Source organism: Barbus barbus (assembly GCF_936440315.1).
Source record: "Barbus barbus genome assembly, chromosome: 3".
NCBI classification, from domain to species: Eukaryota; Metazoa; Chordata; class Actinopteri; order Cypriniformes; family Cyprinidae; genus Barbus; species Barbus barbus.
In genome coordinates, this window is record NC_136731.1 from 19,590,975 (window position 1) to 19,606,871 (window position 15,897).

Here is a 15,897-nt window from a genome sequence, read left to right on the forward strand (position 1 = left end):
ATGGGCATTTCTCCCAGAAGAGCACAAAGATGCACACATCGACCTGGGGTGTGTTTCCCAAAAGCATCGTTAGCTAACTATGGTCATTAGTTCCATTTAACTCTATTAGTAACGAAGGAACATGTGACCATAGTTGCACTCCCATCAGCGTCATCGGCAGTGCTGCACAGGACTTGCTCAAGAAAAATGTCTCTAAAGCAGTGTGTTTTTGGATGTGAGGGAAAGATAACCTTGTTCAGCTTCCCAAAGAACCCAACGTGATGTGAACAGTGGATGCAGTTAAATTTTCCATGGCAGCAACAGAGTTTCGCAAGTGTTTATTTGTTCCTGTGATTTCGGTCACAAATGTTTTATTCAGCCCAGTTTGGCACTGGATATGCACATCGTTTGATACTGAAAGATGGAGCTGTCCCAGTGATAAAAGATCCCGGTCATGATTCGAACTCTTCAGACATATGAAGGATGCAGTACTACTCTATAGGTACTCAAGGTTGACATGAGATTGGGTGAAACTGTGTGTTGTGTCCTCTTTAAATGCTTCATAAGCAGACTAAACAGACCACAATATACATTTTGCTAAAATATTTCTTGTTATATATGTAAGTTTAAAATGTTCATAAGAGTAGTCATAGTAAAAGGAATATTGTAATGGACTATACATTTAATATAATTATTATTGTATGTTCTGATGAGTAAATAAGTGTTCCTCATACTAGTTGTTCATTTTTAATATAGTGATTTTAACTTCTGCTTTAGAATGGTAGGCAGTTAGTTTTAGAATTAGAATGTAAAAATTCTAACAATGTTTGGATTTTTCTGATTAATCAAATAAATATTCAACAGATTAATAAATAACCAATTATTAACTAACCATTAGTTGAGGCCCTGTTTGTCACATTGTGCTGCATTTTTACTTTTCACTGGAAAGCTGTTTTGTTGTACCTGGTCAGAACACTATGTGAGAGCCTGAATTTGTTTTGAGGTCTGAGCCATTACAAGGATAAGAGCAGCATTGAGAGCAAGGACTGATGGGAGATCAGAAATCAATTTGGCACATTTCACTCAGTAGGGATGACATCATGGCTGAATGGTGTTGTAGGGGTTATACATTTTATAATATTAATACGTAATTTAAAGAAATAGTTTAATTTAGCTCAAAGGGAATCATTTATGATTTTATAGGGATTTGAACAGAATCAGTGTTACGGCGATTCACTGCACGAGCCGTATGACAAACTCTGCACTGGATATTAAAATCCCAAATATAGTGAAAACACTATTAAATAGCACAGTAACGAAATCGACAGATTAAGACATTAACTTGTGAGCAGAAAACACAAGATACTTCTCTTTTAAAATATAAATCAGATTTTATTTATATAAACCTAAGACATAAACTAATCTAACACATGAACACAAGTGTTCACACATTCACACGTTGCAGAAAGAGAGAAAGTAAGGAAAGGATGAGTTTAAGAGAATGGAAATGTGAAATCCCAAGTTTACAGCAATATGTGCTATTGCATAGACCTGAACAACCATCAATCACTTATTTAACCCTCGCTTTGAGTTTCTCAATGAGGCTAAAATTATATTAAATACACCAATTAGAACCTGTTAGAATCTGGAGGTGTGTTGCTTGCTTTGCCTGTGTAACGGGGTTCTGTCCTCGTTGCAGACAGGGGGGTTCCCCAAAGTGTCTGATTGGCTGGAAGTTCAGTAGTCTTTGAAGTGATGTCTCTTGGGCGTTGGCTTGCTGGAAGTTGAAGGAGTGCAGTCGAAGCTGGACTTTGTATCGAACTTACATTAACACACAAAACTCCACGGAAAGAAAAGAAACTAAAGTAAAAGAATAAAAATAAAAGGGTGTGACGAGACTAAGTTGTTTTCCTTCTCATTATGGCACGTGGGCCAGAGCATGCTCAAAGAGCAGCACTCGGTGAGAGGGACAAGAGTTGGAGAGCAGGGGTAAGAGCGTAAAGAGTAAGCGAGAGGGCGGAGAAAGCGGACAAGAGTTTTAAACTCAGCTTTCAGACCCTCCCATCTGGATGTCTTGACCAATTGGATAGGCTATTATCTTAGCTAGGGTGTGTTCTTTACATCATAAATTAGCTTGTTATCAGTCACATGGTCCAAACTTTACAGGCTCGTGCAAAGTATACCTTTTCAACATTGATTTTTATAACAAGACTATGATACATTTGACAAAGAATTGATTGGAAGAAACACTTAAAGCATGGATTTTCAAGCTCATACATACTAAATATGCAATATTTATCTTTAAGGCTCGAGCTATTCAATACTTATTGAAAAGACATACATATTATTTGATTAAAACATGATATGTGGTTTACAACATAATATGAGGTTCTGCATAAAAATGTCCTTTTAGGATGATTTTATGTATATCTCACTTAACCAACACCTCCTTTGTACTCCAACACAAAAATGTCAAGTGAAAGGCATGGAGAAGAGCACACTGATAGCTTCACCGAGAAATCCAGAACAACAGACCAAAGGAGGAAAGAACCTGGTGTGAGGGCAATAGATAACAAGATGCCACAGCTAGTGTTTGTGTGAGCGGGAGGGACAGAAACAGCAAGAAAAAAAAAATGAGAATGAGAGAGAGAGAGTGACACCGAGTGAAAGCAGAGAGCTGCTGAGGGGGAAGATGCCGAGGTCTAATTTCAGACCTAGAGTGGCAGTTTCTTACTCGGCTGAACCGCTGCCAAAGCCTGACACCAGCTCCATTACGAGCCCAGCCCTCATTGTGAGCCCCACACACTGCTCGACCTTTACCAGCCTCAATCCCGCAGTCTGATCTTCAGCCCCGTCTTGGTTGGAAACCGTCACACACACATCCCACACGCTCCCTACTGAGGAGAAGCCACCCAGTTATTGACGTCCAATTGCGAAAACGGAAGGTGATCAATAGGCACTGAGAGCAGGATGTTCGGGTCACCTCCCTCTCTCTGGGCTTCCTCTCACTCACCGTCGCCACTTCTGCTTGTGATCTCCAGCTGGCCTTTACTTTGAGGTCGCTATTAACACATTACGGAAAAGATTAACCAATTACAGAGGCACACTTGGCCCCCGAGACGTCCATGGGTTTGAACCTAGGGCGGTTTTCATTAGACCAAGCTCTGAGCTCGGCACTGTAGTCTGGGCGTAAATGAGATCGTAAATCTGTAGGCTCCATTTCATGAAAGTGACAGGACGTCTATTACAACTTTCATAAGAAATGCGTGGGAGATGGCCATGAGTTGTTTTCTACAGAAAGACCTTTATTGATGCTCTGTGAACCCGGGTTTCCACAGTAACAAGGAGAGAGAAATTTGCCTTATTTTTCTCCTTAGATGTCCTTTAGTGTGTTTTTGTTTGACTTTTTTTTTTTTTTTACCATTTCTCTCTCTCTCTCAATTTTTGCAAATAAACATGAATGTCCTGCATACACGCAGTTGCTAGTGTTCCCTCTTATCTAAGCTTTAATACACAAAAATGGAGCAGCATAAAACCGGTGAATGAGATATTACTCTGTTTGCCCTCTGAGAGCATTTAGATGCTCAATTTCCTAGGCACTCTTAAAGATTGCCCTGCTTCTGCCTCTGAAAATAAAGGATTCAGCCAGCAATTTTGAGCATGGTATTGATAATGTGACTGAAACATTGGAAGAGCTTCCACTCCAATAAGGCCCTGCTTCCTCATATCTGCAAAGGTGCCAGTCAAGGGACTGATGGGGTCTTGTATCATTTACAGTTTCTTAACTACAGGAATATTAATATTTATGTGAAGGTTGCTCACAGTCTTTTAGCTTGTCATCAAAGACATCAAGAGTAGTTTCCTGTTAATCAGCACCTTTCTGAGGTGGAACCATGAGGTTTATATTACATAGAGAAACCTATTAGACATTAGCATTTACATTCATCCAAATGGCAGTTGCTGAGCTGCCATCTTAGCTTATTGGACCACATAACTTTTTAAGCTAATCACCTGATCTGTACATAGTGACTCCAGGGCTGCAGCAAAATGATGTCATGCCAGCGCTGATTGGCTGATTCGCTGATTCACCACAGTAACAAACACAGTCCCAAAACATGGACTAAGATATATTGAGCTGTGACTCAAAGGCAGCAGAATGGGGGAAAAAACATTTTAAACATTTTAAGATCCATTATATGCTTTTAAGAGCACTCCAAATCAAAATTGTGCACTGGCCAAACACTGACTTTATTAAAATGAATATATATGCTTGTAAATATAAGGCTATACACAGCTAATTTTGAAGAACAGCAAATGGAGAAATGCGCATTTCACAGTCAGATGGTAACAGCATCTACCAACATGGGCTAACGAGACTTTGACCTTTTGTATCAGTCCGGAAAGAGTAAATAAATGTGAAGACTAAGGTGAGTCTGATTAGATGTCCCTTCTAAGGCTGTAAATCTAAACGTTGTCATCTGTGGGTGTGTGTGGTGGTGACAGCAGCCAAAGTGGTTCAACCTCACTTTCTCATTTAGAGATCCCTGGTGGGCAGCAACAGCTGAGCAGAGCTGTGTTTTGGTGCTTTCATAACAGACAGATCTGAGCCGCTCCAATGAAAAAAAGAAAGAAAGTCCAAAGCTCCATGTTTCCAATTCCCAAAGAGTCAGTAGAGTTTAGCAGAATGTTGTCTCTGGTCTCTGGTGCCTATTTATGCATATGACTTTCCATGACGTTCCTTTAATATTTTGGTCCCATGAAAATGAGAAACAGCGACTGATATCAGCCATATGGGCATGTGGCTTTGTTAAGCATTTGTGTTCATTACACGTTTGTTGCAAATTGTCCTACGGCTTCTCACTCGCCTCTCATTTATTTTTCATAATCGAGGAGACAGTTAGTGTCAGACTCACCCCTGAACCAGCGGTATTCGCTACACACATTCGCCTACATGCATACATGGAACAAAATCTTTACCCAGCAATCATTGTGGTATTAAGACATTCCTGTATACTTGCTTCTGTGCAGCTCTGCTGCTCTTGCTGTGCATATGTAAAGGTAGTTTCCATACCTACATGAGTTTTTTCCTCCTTATAGGTGAAGTGTAACTTAAATTAAAAGTAATTTGTAGATTAACTAAAAAATGTGACTTTGTCGTGCTTTATTTTCTAATTTTCAAGCCATCCAAGGTGTAGGGGTCAAGATTTTGAAACATAAAAAAGTTCATCCATCCATCATAAAAGTACTACGCACGGCTCTGGGGGGGGTGAATAAAGGCCTTCTGAAGTGAAGCAATGTGTTTGTGTAAGAAAAATATCCATGAACGTGCATATGACATATGAGATTATGGTTTACAAAGTTTTAAATATGGATATTTTTCTTACACAAACACATCGCTTCGCTTCAGAAGGCCTATATTAACCCCCTGGAGCCGTGTGGATTACTTTTATGATGGATAAAAGTTCCCTGCCATTATAAAGCTTGGAATAGGCAGGTCATCTTTTAATATAACTCAGATTGTATTTGTCTGGAAAAAAAAGAAAGTCATATACACCTAGAATGGGTAAATTATGGGGTAATTTTAATTTTTGGGTGAACTAACCCTTTGACATCAACTTCATGTTTAAACAGCTCCATGAATTTGGGGTGAGACTATCTGTTTGAATATTGGGATAAAATTAGGGTAGGGGAGAATAGGCAGTGGGAAAAGTGAGAAAGCATTTTTATAATTCTGTTTGGTGTCACTAGTAGCGGAGAAATTGTACACTTCGCCTCTAAGTGTAGTGAGGATCTTTACACGTGACAAGTTCACAAGAATTAGCAGCTGAGCCGAGAAGGGCAAAAAAGAGCAAGTGAAGCACAGTGTGATTGTTGTTCAGAGCTGATGGAATATGGCACACTTAACGTGCGGCACTGACATGATGGTAGACTGGGCAGTCATGTGGGTCCTAGATCATCTTGGTTGCATGGAAGACATGTTACTTTGAAGAGAAGAAAGGACTTCCTTGCAGCTTGCTACGAGTCCATCAGTCACTCTGCTTCACGGACCACACCTCCATTCTGCAGCTCATTTCACATGATCATCACCTCATTTCAAGAACAGAGGGATGCATCTCTCTTTCTGACTGAGAGCAAGCTGCTTTTGAGATTAGATTTTGAGTCTTTACAAAGCCAGATTGCTTTGGATGGGCTCACACTTATCACAGAGAATAAATTAGTCCCCGGCATGAGAGTAACATCTGTCTAATGCCTCAAATCTAAAAACGAAGGCCTTCGCTTCAGGGAAGATTGGGGAAGATTGTTTTTTTACGTATGCTAATTTCCCCTTGGTTTTTCCTTGAGGTGAAGTGAGGCAATGTTTTAAAGTGATTGCTTGAAATGAGATACGGGGGAGTTCACAAATGCTAATGTGTTTTGGGTAATGATGACTACCAATAGCGGGTGCCAATGGGTGCCACTTTAGCTAAATAAATAAATGCCCTGAACAATTTTGGCTCATTTTCCAGTAGTTTCCACTTTAGAACTATTTAATATATGCATTATCAAATTTCTGGAGCTTGCACCTAACCTGAGCTGTAGATTTGTGTAGTGTTAAGCCCTGAATTGAGAATGACTTTTAAATGCCAATTGGTGGAAATTGGAATTAAATTTGAATCAAAGTAGCAAGCAGGATGCAATTTGATTGAAAACAAGTGTAAATTAAAATGAATTGAAATTCCTTATATGTCTATAAGTTTCAACTTATAGAGCATAGTTTGTCAAGATAAACTTTGAATGTTGGCTTGACAGAGCAAGGTTGGTATATTTTGAAAGCAAGTTAAAAAAAAATAAAAATAAGTTTTTGAAGGTACAATATAGATAGATCAGAGTGAAAGACTTAATTTCACAGAATTGCAGTTCAGTAAATTCCTCATCCTGTTATTCTGATTCAATTTAAATTTAGATTCATTAATTGAAAGGGAGCCAATTCTGAATTTCCTGCTTGGCTTCCTCTCATTTACCCACATACCAAGCTTAACTCCTGGTAACTACATTTGGATGTATAGCACTCAAAGTGGACCATTTTATGGTGTGATCATTGGGTGCACACAAGCACACGACTAGATGAATAATTTGCCTTGATATGAAGCATTATTGGCTTTGACTGTAGAGTTTCTATAGAATTCCACACAGAAAAGAAACCTCCATCCCTACAGCTTTTAGCTAATGGTGAGTAGTAACAGTCTTCCAAAGCGAGTGTGAACATGTTAGACAAAGCTGTGATAGACAGTTTCTGCAGACTCCTCTTCTAAGACAGATGGAAATCAGCATAGGCATATTGACCGACCCAAACGACCCCTACAGCGTCTCCTCTTTCATCCAGTGTCGTCCCTGGCCATAAGCTAAGCTGGGCAAAGCTTTTATTGAGGGGCAGATGCTAAGATACTACACAGCAGATACCCCTGGCGGTCTCTCAACATTAATGATCCAGAAAACGTTACAGGGATCACATCTCACTCTCCATCCACTTACACCTACTCACACCTGGTCCCATTTTTCAATACCCAACAAAAGCATGCACACTCAAACATGCAATATAATTACTCACATGCTGGCAGGATTGTGAAGGTTTAAATTTCAGGCATTGCTTACTTAACAACCTTTTAAGATATAACAAGGTGCTTAGCTCTAGAGTCATACTTTGATTTTGTTCTTCTCTTTCTGTGTTTTTACTTTAAATGTGACAGCTTTGAGAGTGCCAAAGGCACGGCCTCTCTCCCACAAGGTACTTAATTCTGTTATAGACAGAAGCGCACAGTTCTCATGAAAAAGTACAGTGGATTTGATTAAAAAAGAGAGCATGAGGGGGTGGGAAAAAGAGAAATGGTCCCTCTCTGGGAAGAAAAGAGTTGAAATGCTATTTAAGTATAAACTCATGTCTCAGGACCATCATCTCCAGCAGACGAGACACTGCCTCATGGAGACAATCCTGCCTCCCTGTCTCTATTTGACCTGAACATCCGTCATGAGGCACTTAACTCCTCTCCCCCTGCCAAGTGAGGATATCCTCGCAGGAGTCATGAATCTCACCGGGTATAACTTCCTCATCTATCATCTCCCACTGAGAATCATTCACCCACAGCAGCCATCAATTCCTCTGTAACCAACCCCCAAAGCCAGACACGCATTCAATTTACCTGCCTCTCACCCTGAAAATCCCTCTAAAAGCCTGTCTAGAACATCTCTAAGGATTGCAACCACAGAGGTGTGTAACTACTCTTTAACACAAAAGGTCCTGACTTATTGGCTTAATCGGATGAGCAAACAGACACACCGAGAGATAAACATAGAGGAAGAGTAAGGAAAAGTCAAGGGTTACGCACACTGACGATCCTTTCCGAGGTGCCTGCGCGGGAGATGGTGGTTCCGTTGAGCCCCACCAGCGAGGGCAGTGTCTGGGACATCCAGTTGGTGACCATGGCCATGGTGCTGAGCACCGCGCCAATCTTCAGGAGCGGAACGCTCATGTCGTCCCCCGCCCGGCCGCCTGGCCCTAGTGCCCCCCCACACTCCCTGGCGCTGGGGTCCAGATGCAGCGCGCAAGAATGGACACGAACCTGATGTGCCCTCCTCCTCCTCCCCCTCCCTCTTCCTCCAGCCAAGGGACAATCGGCTGCACGTGTACAAGGGAGTCTTGAAACCAGCTCACACGAACCAGCCGCTCGGATCCAACGGCATCCCAGCGATGCACAGCACACGTTATTCTTCAGCCAAAGAGCAACTGCCAGTGCCTGACTCGCACTCCTCCGCTCCCTCTCCCTCCCTTCTTCTCTCTCTCTCCTCTCTCACTCTTTCAAAATGCCGCGCTGCGCATTGGCTGCATCTACCTCTCTCTTTCTCTCCCTTCTTCTTCACTCCCCTCCCCTGCCTCTCTCCAGCCTTGCTCCACATCCATCCCTCTGTCTTCTTCCTCTCTTCTGGCTCCTCTGTGCCTCTTGATCCCTCTCTTTTGTGAGCACAAAAAATCAGAGAGGCAGGGGAGATGCACACCCCCAGATCTTTGTGCAACAATCAGCTGTTTGAAGCTGTTGCTATTTGAAGGGTTTGTCTTCCCTCACAATTGCACAGAGGCGGCTCACAGCTCGAGCTAAATTAGGATCTCGCTCCACGAGTGTATTGTTTGCATGTGTGTGAAGAAGAGGAGCTGTACTCCTGGAGTGTTTAATGAGGAAGAGGATGAGGCGTTCCAGTCGGCGGCTTTCCCCCGACAGCTCGTCAATCACATGTGCATCTGACACTCCCTTAATCAAAGAGTAATAGGAAATCTGAATGCGGATGGGCACGGAGCTGGTGCTCGGCACTAACCAGAGCTGACTGCAGTCCATCAGCAGCCCAGCCATGCAGCCCACTCTCACTCTCTCCCGTCATCTCCAGCCTGAAGCCACATAAATCACATAATTAAACAGATGAGCCACGTGGAGGCTGTTTAACCTTGAGTGATGGACTGTTGGAGAACTGTGTCATTCAAGCCTTAAGTAGTACCAAGTGTACAATGCCACAGTTCTTCACTCTTCACGTACAAAACAACCTGCTCCATTATAATACCTAAATAGCTTGTTTTTATCTTTACTTGTTATTTACCTCAGGTGTTTTCTCACAGATATGTTAAGAGTGACTTTGAGTTTTGCAGCATAATGACAACAATTAATGAAAATTGACAGCTGCCTGAGACCCTGTGTGGTCTCAACTCACCTGATGGATGCATTGATACGTTAGAGTTGAACCAGCTTAACACTGCCATCATGTGTTTGTATATGAGTACTGCAACTATTGAAATTTTGAAGGTACTATTTTGAAGTCTATTGAAGGTGCTATGTGTAATTTTTTCAGTGCTAAAATACTCCTTTTTGAGCTTGGCATGAGACTACCTGGCAGACAGGAGTTTTTTGCAAACCTGACTTTTTTAGTTTTGCTATTCTGTTTGGAACATTAATTATACACCCCACCTTGAGAGTTTGAAGTGAAGTGAAGTGAAGTGAAGTGACATTCTGCCAAGTATGGTGACCCATACTCGGAATTCGTGCTCTGCATTTAACCCATCCATAGTGCACACACACAGCAGTGAACTCACACACACCGTGAACACACACCCAGAGCAGTGGGCATCTATTTATGCTGCGGCGCCCGGGGAGCAGTTGGGGGTTCGGTGCCTTGCTCAAGGGCACCTCAGTCGTGGTATTGAGGGTGGAGAGAGCGCTGGAGATTCACTACCCCCCACCTACAATCCCTGCTGGCCCGAGACTCGAACCCCCAACCTTTGGCTTACGAGTCCGATTCTCTAACCATTAGGCCACGACTTCCCCTTGCATGAGCAGGTGTAATACAGCATAACATAGATACACATGTATATAACGTCCTCTGTGGATTATACAGTAATAACTAGTCACAGCCTGTTGGCTGCTAGGCTTCCAGAGCAATCTGTTTTGTTTGTTTTTGTGTCACATCAATAGGAATCCAAAGGTTACACTGAACAGCATGACCTGATTTCTCAGTAAAATAAGCCACACTAAAATTGATTTTCAATGAGAGATAATAAAATTCCGTGTTTTTCCCTAGCAACAAGTCATTTGTAAACGTACCCAAAAATAAAAATTGTCATCATTTAATCAGAATGTTGTTTCTTTTCTGTAAAACTATCTATCTTCTGTAGAACACAAAAGAAGTTGTTTTGCAGAATGACCATATTATGAAAATGAATGGGGCTCTCAAAGTTTAAAAAATTACCATAAGGCACTGTACATGTAGCCCCTACAATAGCCTTCTATTAGAAAAAGGCTGAAATTTACATTTTTGTACATTTATGCTATAGCATAAATGTACAAAAATGTAAATTAACAGTTGCTATTTCATAACTGTCAAATCTCATGTGCTCTTACATAAACGTCAGGTTTAGAGACATTTGAACAAGCATAGAATTTTCATCTTTACCATAGACTAGCATATACAGCATATGTATAAATATAACTGTCAGAGCATGGTGCTAGCGATACCAAGGTCATGGGTTTCATACTCACAGAAAACACATACTGATCAAATGTAAAGCCTAAATGCACTAATTTGCTTCGGATAAAAGCATCCACCAAATGCATACGTGTAAAAATCAGTAAAATTGATCTGCAACTGTCATGACACCAATATAACACTTCACCCACAGCTTTCACAAGCTTTACTATCATGCAAAGAGAGCGCAAGCAACACCGTTTCATTTAAATGACCCCAAAAACAATGTTTCTCTGTGTAGGTTTTTTAAGTAGGATGAATAATTTTTACCCACCTGAGTACACTAACCTCACCAACTGAAGGTTTTCACCAAAGCTACATTAGCCTTCTGTTTGAGCGAAAACACTTTGAACACACATTTAAGGTAGAGATGTTTACAGTTCATCTGAGGTTATTTAGATATGGAAATACACTGAGTATCCAAATAGTGTCAGATGTACTTAGCACTTGCTGTATTCTCCAATGCCACAGTATATTATTGCGTTTGATAGCCTCATAAAATGTATGAGAGTGAGAATTGATTTTGGAAAGACAAAACAAACAACCTTCTCATTCTTCTAATCATTAAAAAACACAAAATTGTCCTTCTCAGTATTGAATACATTTTATGAGACAGTCTGTGGTAATGAGGTTTTGCATTATAAAGTAGCTTGTTCTGTGCTAATGTCCACTAGAGGATGCTGTTGTTCAACAGATGGTCACTCCAGGTAAAATCCCATCTCTCCTGTGAATGAACAGGTAGAATCAGCAAGGAGACAACATGCTTTTATTCTGACCAGTAAATGAGATCAGAGTGAGACTCAACAATGGTTATGTTCACACAGCAGCAGAATAACGCTATTATTCTGCTGAGAGAGCTCTCAGTGCACATGCCGGACATTAGCCGAGCCGAGCGATGACAGAAAGATAGAGATGGCGGATAAAAATAAAACAAAAGAAGGCTTACACCGTGTGTACACCAGACGCAGTGCCGCAGCAGCTAAAGTCTGTCTACACTGGATGCGACAAAGTGACCATTGAAAATCATTTGAAATTTGTGTCAATACCTCATAAATAGAACACGGCAGCAGTTTACTGTCGGGGACTTGTCATGTCGCTCCCCACCACATCCAGTGTAGACAGCATCACTGATTATAATGAGTTCTATAGTATTTTGTCACACCGCTCGCGTCCGGTGTAGACAAAGTGTTACATTAAGGCAAGAAGTAGGGCCTGTGTAAATATCGGATCAGCTTTCCAGCGCTGGAGAGAACTCAAGGAGCGGGAAGGCCTGCGATCGGACGCAGAAGTTGCTTTGTTTCTTCTCGATTGGTGAGTAACATTGGTTTTGCTTTGTTTGAGAGAACTAATCGTTGCCTGGATTGTGCATGTATGTGTGGGGTGGAGCTAACAAAATATGGGTGAGACCCTTTTGGGGTAGGGGCGTGTTTGTTTTGGTGATTTGAAATATCAACATTGGCTACCAGAAATCACTTACCCCACCTTTAACCAAGTGAGTGTACTAATAGGGCCATGTTAGCCAGCCAAACTTTATCCCCTTGGTTTATGCAGACATTCAATCTGCTCCTGTTTGCTGTTGTGTGTAGGCTACATGACAATTTGAGTCACACCTGTAAATACAGTTTACAATCCCAAGCTCTGACTATGTGAACCACACAGCCGTGCATTTTGTGCTGCAGTCACAAGCTGTGGTTGAGTTTCTTCCCTTCTTGCCCTGCAGGCCTCTCGGTCTGCTATTTCTGTCCACAGCGCTCCCATCCTCATTAATGATCTTACTCATAGTCTCACACACTAACGTGGTCTCGCATACACACCCGCATCTTAAGAATGCATTCGCACAGGCAAACACGTGCAGCACACATACCTGTTCAAACGCAGGCTGCCGTGTTTATCGAGCGCTCAACGCTAAGCATTCATTTAAAATTTGATTGTGGTGCTTGCCTTCGGGGATTCTGGTTTAAAGGGCATTTTTAATCACTTCACACAATTTAAATTAACTTCAGCTGCAGAGTGCAGTGCTGCTGGCCGCCTGCAGGTGGCAATAAAGATCTAGAGTTTACCAAATGGCCTCAGAACCTCTCCAAGGACACTGATTTACTATTCAAGAACCTGTACCATAATAAATGTGTCTGCTCAGCATGTCCAAGACCACTGTCACTGTCTTGTAAATGCTTTCCTACACCTGGACATGCACAAAGAATTCAGCCAACAACACATCAAATATTCACCACTCTCAATTTGCAAACACCATAGACTACACAAGGCATTGTTTTCTACATGAAGCGCTGAACCATTTTTAAAGGAATAGATAAACAAAAAATGAATATTCGTCATCACTGACTCACCCACAACCAGTCTTCATGAGGGTGAGTGAATACTAAAATATAATTTTTATTTTGGAGTGAACTTAACCTAATCACAGTAGATTTCGCTTCACACAATCACAATTGTAATGCATCTATATGCAGCTCAGGTTTGTGCCGCAGCTGTTGCATACAGATCAGTATATGGATAGTAAATGCTTTGTGCATGTGGGATTTTACAACAGAGATTCCCGAGAGCGTGTGCTGTACAGTGGCTGCTCGAGAGACCACGGTGCACGTAACCTGCAACGTCCATCTCACTTTCCCTCTGCCAGCACTTAACTCCTGCCCAAATCTCACTAAATAATGCAGCCCATCACCGCCAGCCCTGGATCCTGCAGCGTCACAGCACCCCGTACACGTCAACTCCCATTATGTGTTCTGAGAAATATTAGCACTGTGATGTAGGCCTGTTACGCATTTATCCATGTGCTACAAACAGACAGTGACAGTGCTGAATGAGGGATGACTGAGGCCACTGGCTGGTTAAACTTGTCTTCCTATTTTATGCCAACGTTACCTTTCCCATGATAAATATGTCTAAAATGGCAGCATTATTGAGCTGGTGCTCAGCAGGGAAAAGGATGTTCTGTGAGATGAAGCACTTTGGTTGCAGAAGAGGTTTTGAGAGCTGATGCTGTAGGGATGCCGGTGTGTAATTTCCTCTTATGAGTGATGGGTGTGAGTAGAAGCTTAAAGCTAAAGTGTGTCATTTTTGTTTATGTTAAAATACTTTCTCCTATCCCAGGTTAATTTACAGAGTCAACTAGAAGTATTTCAGATTCAGCTTCTTTTTTTTTTCCCCCTAATACATTGATCGTATTTGTTTGATATGTGTGTGTGTGTGAAGTCTATATATTCTGTATTTTGTCTAGATAAAAATAATATACTAAAAACTCAAATTGAAATGTGCAGAATGAAAACAGATATTCATTCAAATTTCCAATTAGTGTAAGTGTAACTGTTTTTCTTAAACTTTAAGCAAGCTTGCGATGACACCAAAGGTAATCTAAAAACGTAGAAACAGGGAATTGCATTTGAACAATTGAATATCAAATATCTGCTATGTCAGTCATCAATCAAATCTATTCAATAAATAAAATAACAATAATGTACAATATTGAACACTGATATGGTATTGATACATAGTGCATCCATAGCTAAATTTATAATATTAATCTTAATTTAAAAAACATCTAAAATGAATTTTGTTCCTTTTGTCTACTGGAAATGCATGGTCAAGTTGAATGCATTGCATTGTGGGATACAGCACTCCAGCAGCGTGCTGTTCCAAATATAGCCAGTCATTATTTCTACAAGTTCCCTTGTTGTCATGAGTGGCAGAGATATTATTTCACCTTTAAGGAGTATAAAAGTGGCACTGTTATTTATCTAAGATGTTCTTCTAACCTTGCACACATGCATGCAGCAGCTCACACATGCACACAGCGGTTTGGGCAGAACATGACTGCAAATGGAGCCAAGCAGTCTCCTCTCCTCACATCCTTTGCCAATATGGCTCAACGCTGCTGTTGTGAGGGGACACAAAACCATAGCAATAGCATCCTGGCCTGTTCTATTTATGACCGGTCCCTCTTTATACAACGATGAGTCAATAGGCACAAAGAGAAAGAGATCTTTAAACCGGAGCAGTGGCGTACAAGCCGAATGCTGCGCTGTCTCTCTAGGTGACAATAAGACTGCTTTGCCTCCCCATTGAGTTAATGATGCTGTACACATTCATCTCACAACCTATTACAATGATCACCGTTCGCATTTTCCACGCCTCAATGACCCAATTACACCCACAGCCACGGAGATTAATTCTCTGAATAACATTCCCCGTGAACACTGACTCGACACGCTGACCCTTCCCGCTGATCTGAACTAATCAAACATTCGTTCTGTGGTGGGAAATGAAAAAAACAATTCCCTCCGTTCTTGTAATTTGACCAATTACTGACAGAAAACTGGGTGTCTTAAACCTGAGCGAGAGGAAGTCGAGGCCACGAGAATGCCTGTTAATTGAGATTACCCCACGGGAATCGTCTAAATGCCTGTCTGCCCGCTTCTGGGTTTAGCCTTGACACTGTCTTTGAAAATAATTGGCTTTTCAGTTTGAGGCTGAAGGAAAGCTATACTCCACATTTGAGCTGGTCTTACTCTCTTTAAATGGTGCTATATTTTAAAATGGAAGTAAACCTTTAACCTGTAAACGGTTGAAAGTTAACATCACTGCATGTTGAGACTTTCCAAGCTAGCTTGGAGCTCACTGAAACATGCAAGGATTGTATTGCACTGACAGCAGGTTGGTACTCCTGGCACTCCAACTCAAAAACTGGTGTAATATTACTTCTCAAACTGTTCTTTGGGGGTTGTTTGTGCCAGATCTGACACATATTAAGTGGATCCCCTTATATGATAAAGCTAAAATAAACAATAATGGTGTTATCCCTCTAGAAACTGTACAGCCATAAGTAGCAATGCCATTTTTTGTTAACAATATGTGTAGGCT

At 41.3% G+C, this 15,897-nt stretch overlaps 1 protein-coding gene across 3 annotated transcripts in view; it reads right to left on the minus strand.

The window, feature by feature from the left end:
- LOC306856683 (noelin-2-like) overlaps nt 1-15,897 on the minus strand; it is a 92,069-nt gene that overhangs the window by 35,890 nt on the left and 40,282 nt on the right. The window contains exon 1 of one of the 3 annotated variants that reach the window (XM_079396072.1): nt 8,343-8,811. The exons of 1 other annotated variant lie outside the window; for it this stretch is intronic. In XM_079396072.1, coding sequence (XP_079252198.1) covers nt 8,343-8,486 — 144 coding nt within the window. In that variant the 5' untranslated portion in view covers nt 8,487-8,811. Of the gene's footprint in view, nt 1-8,342; nt 8,812-11,293; nt 11,345-15,897 lie in introns of those variants that run through there. One more of the 3 variants, XM_079396074.1, reaches the window with a different exon arrangement.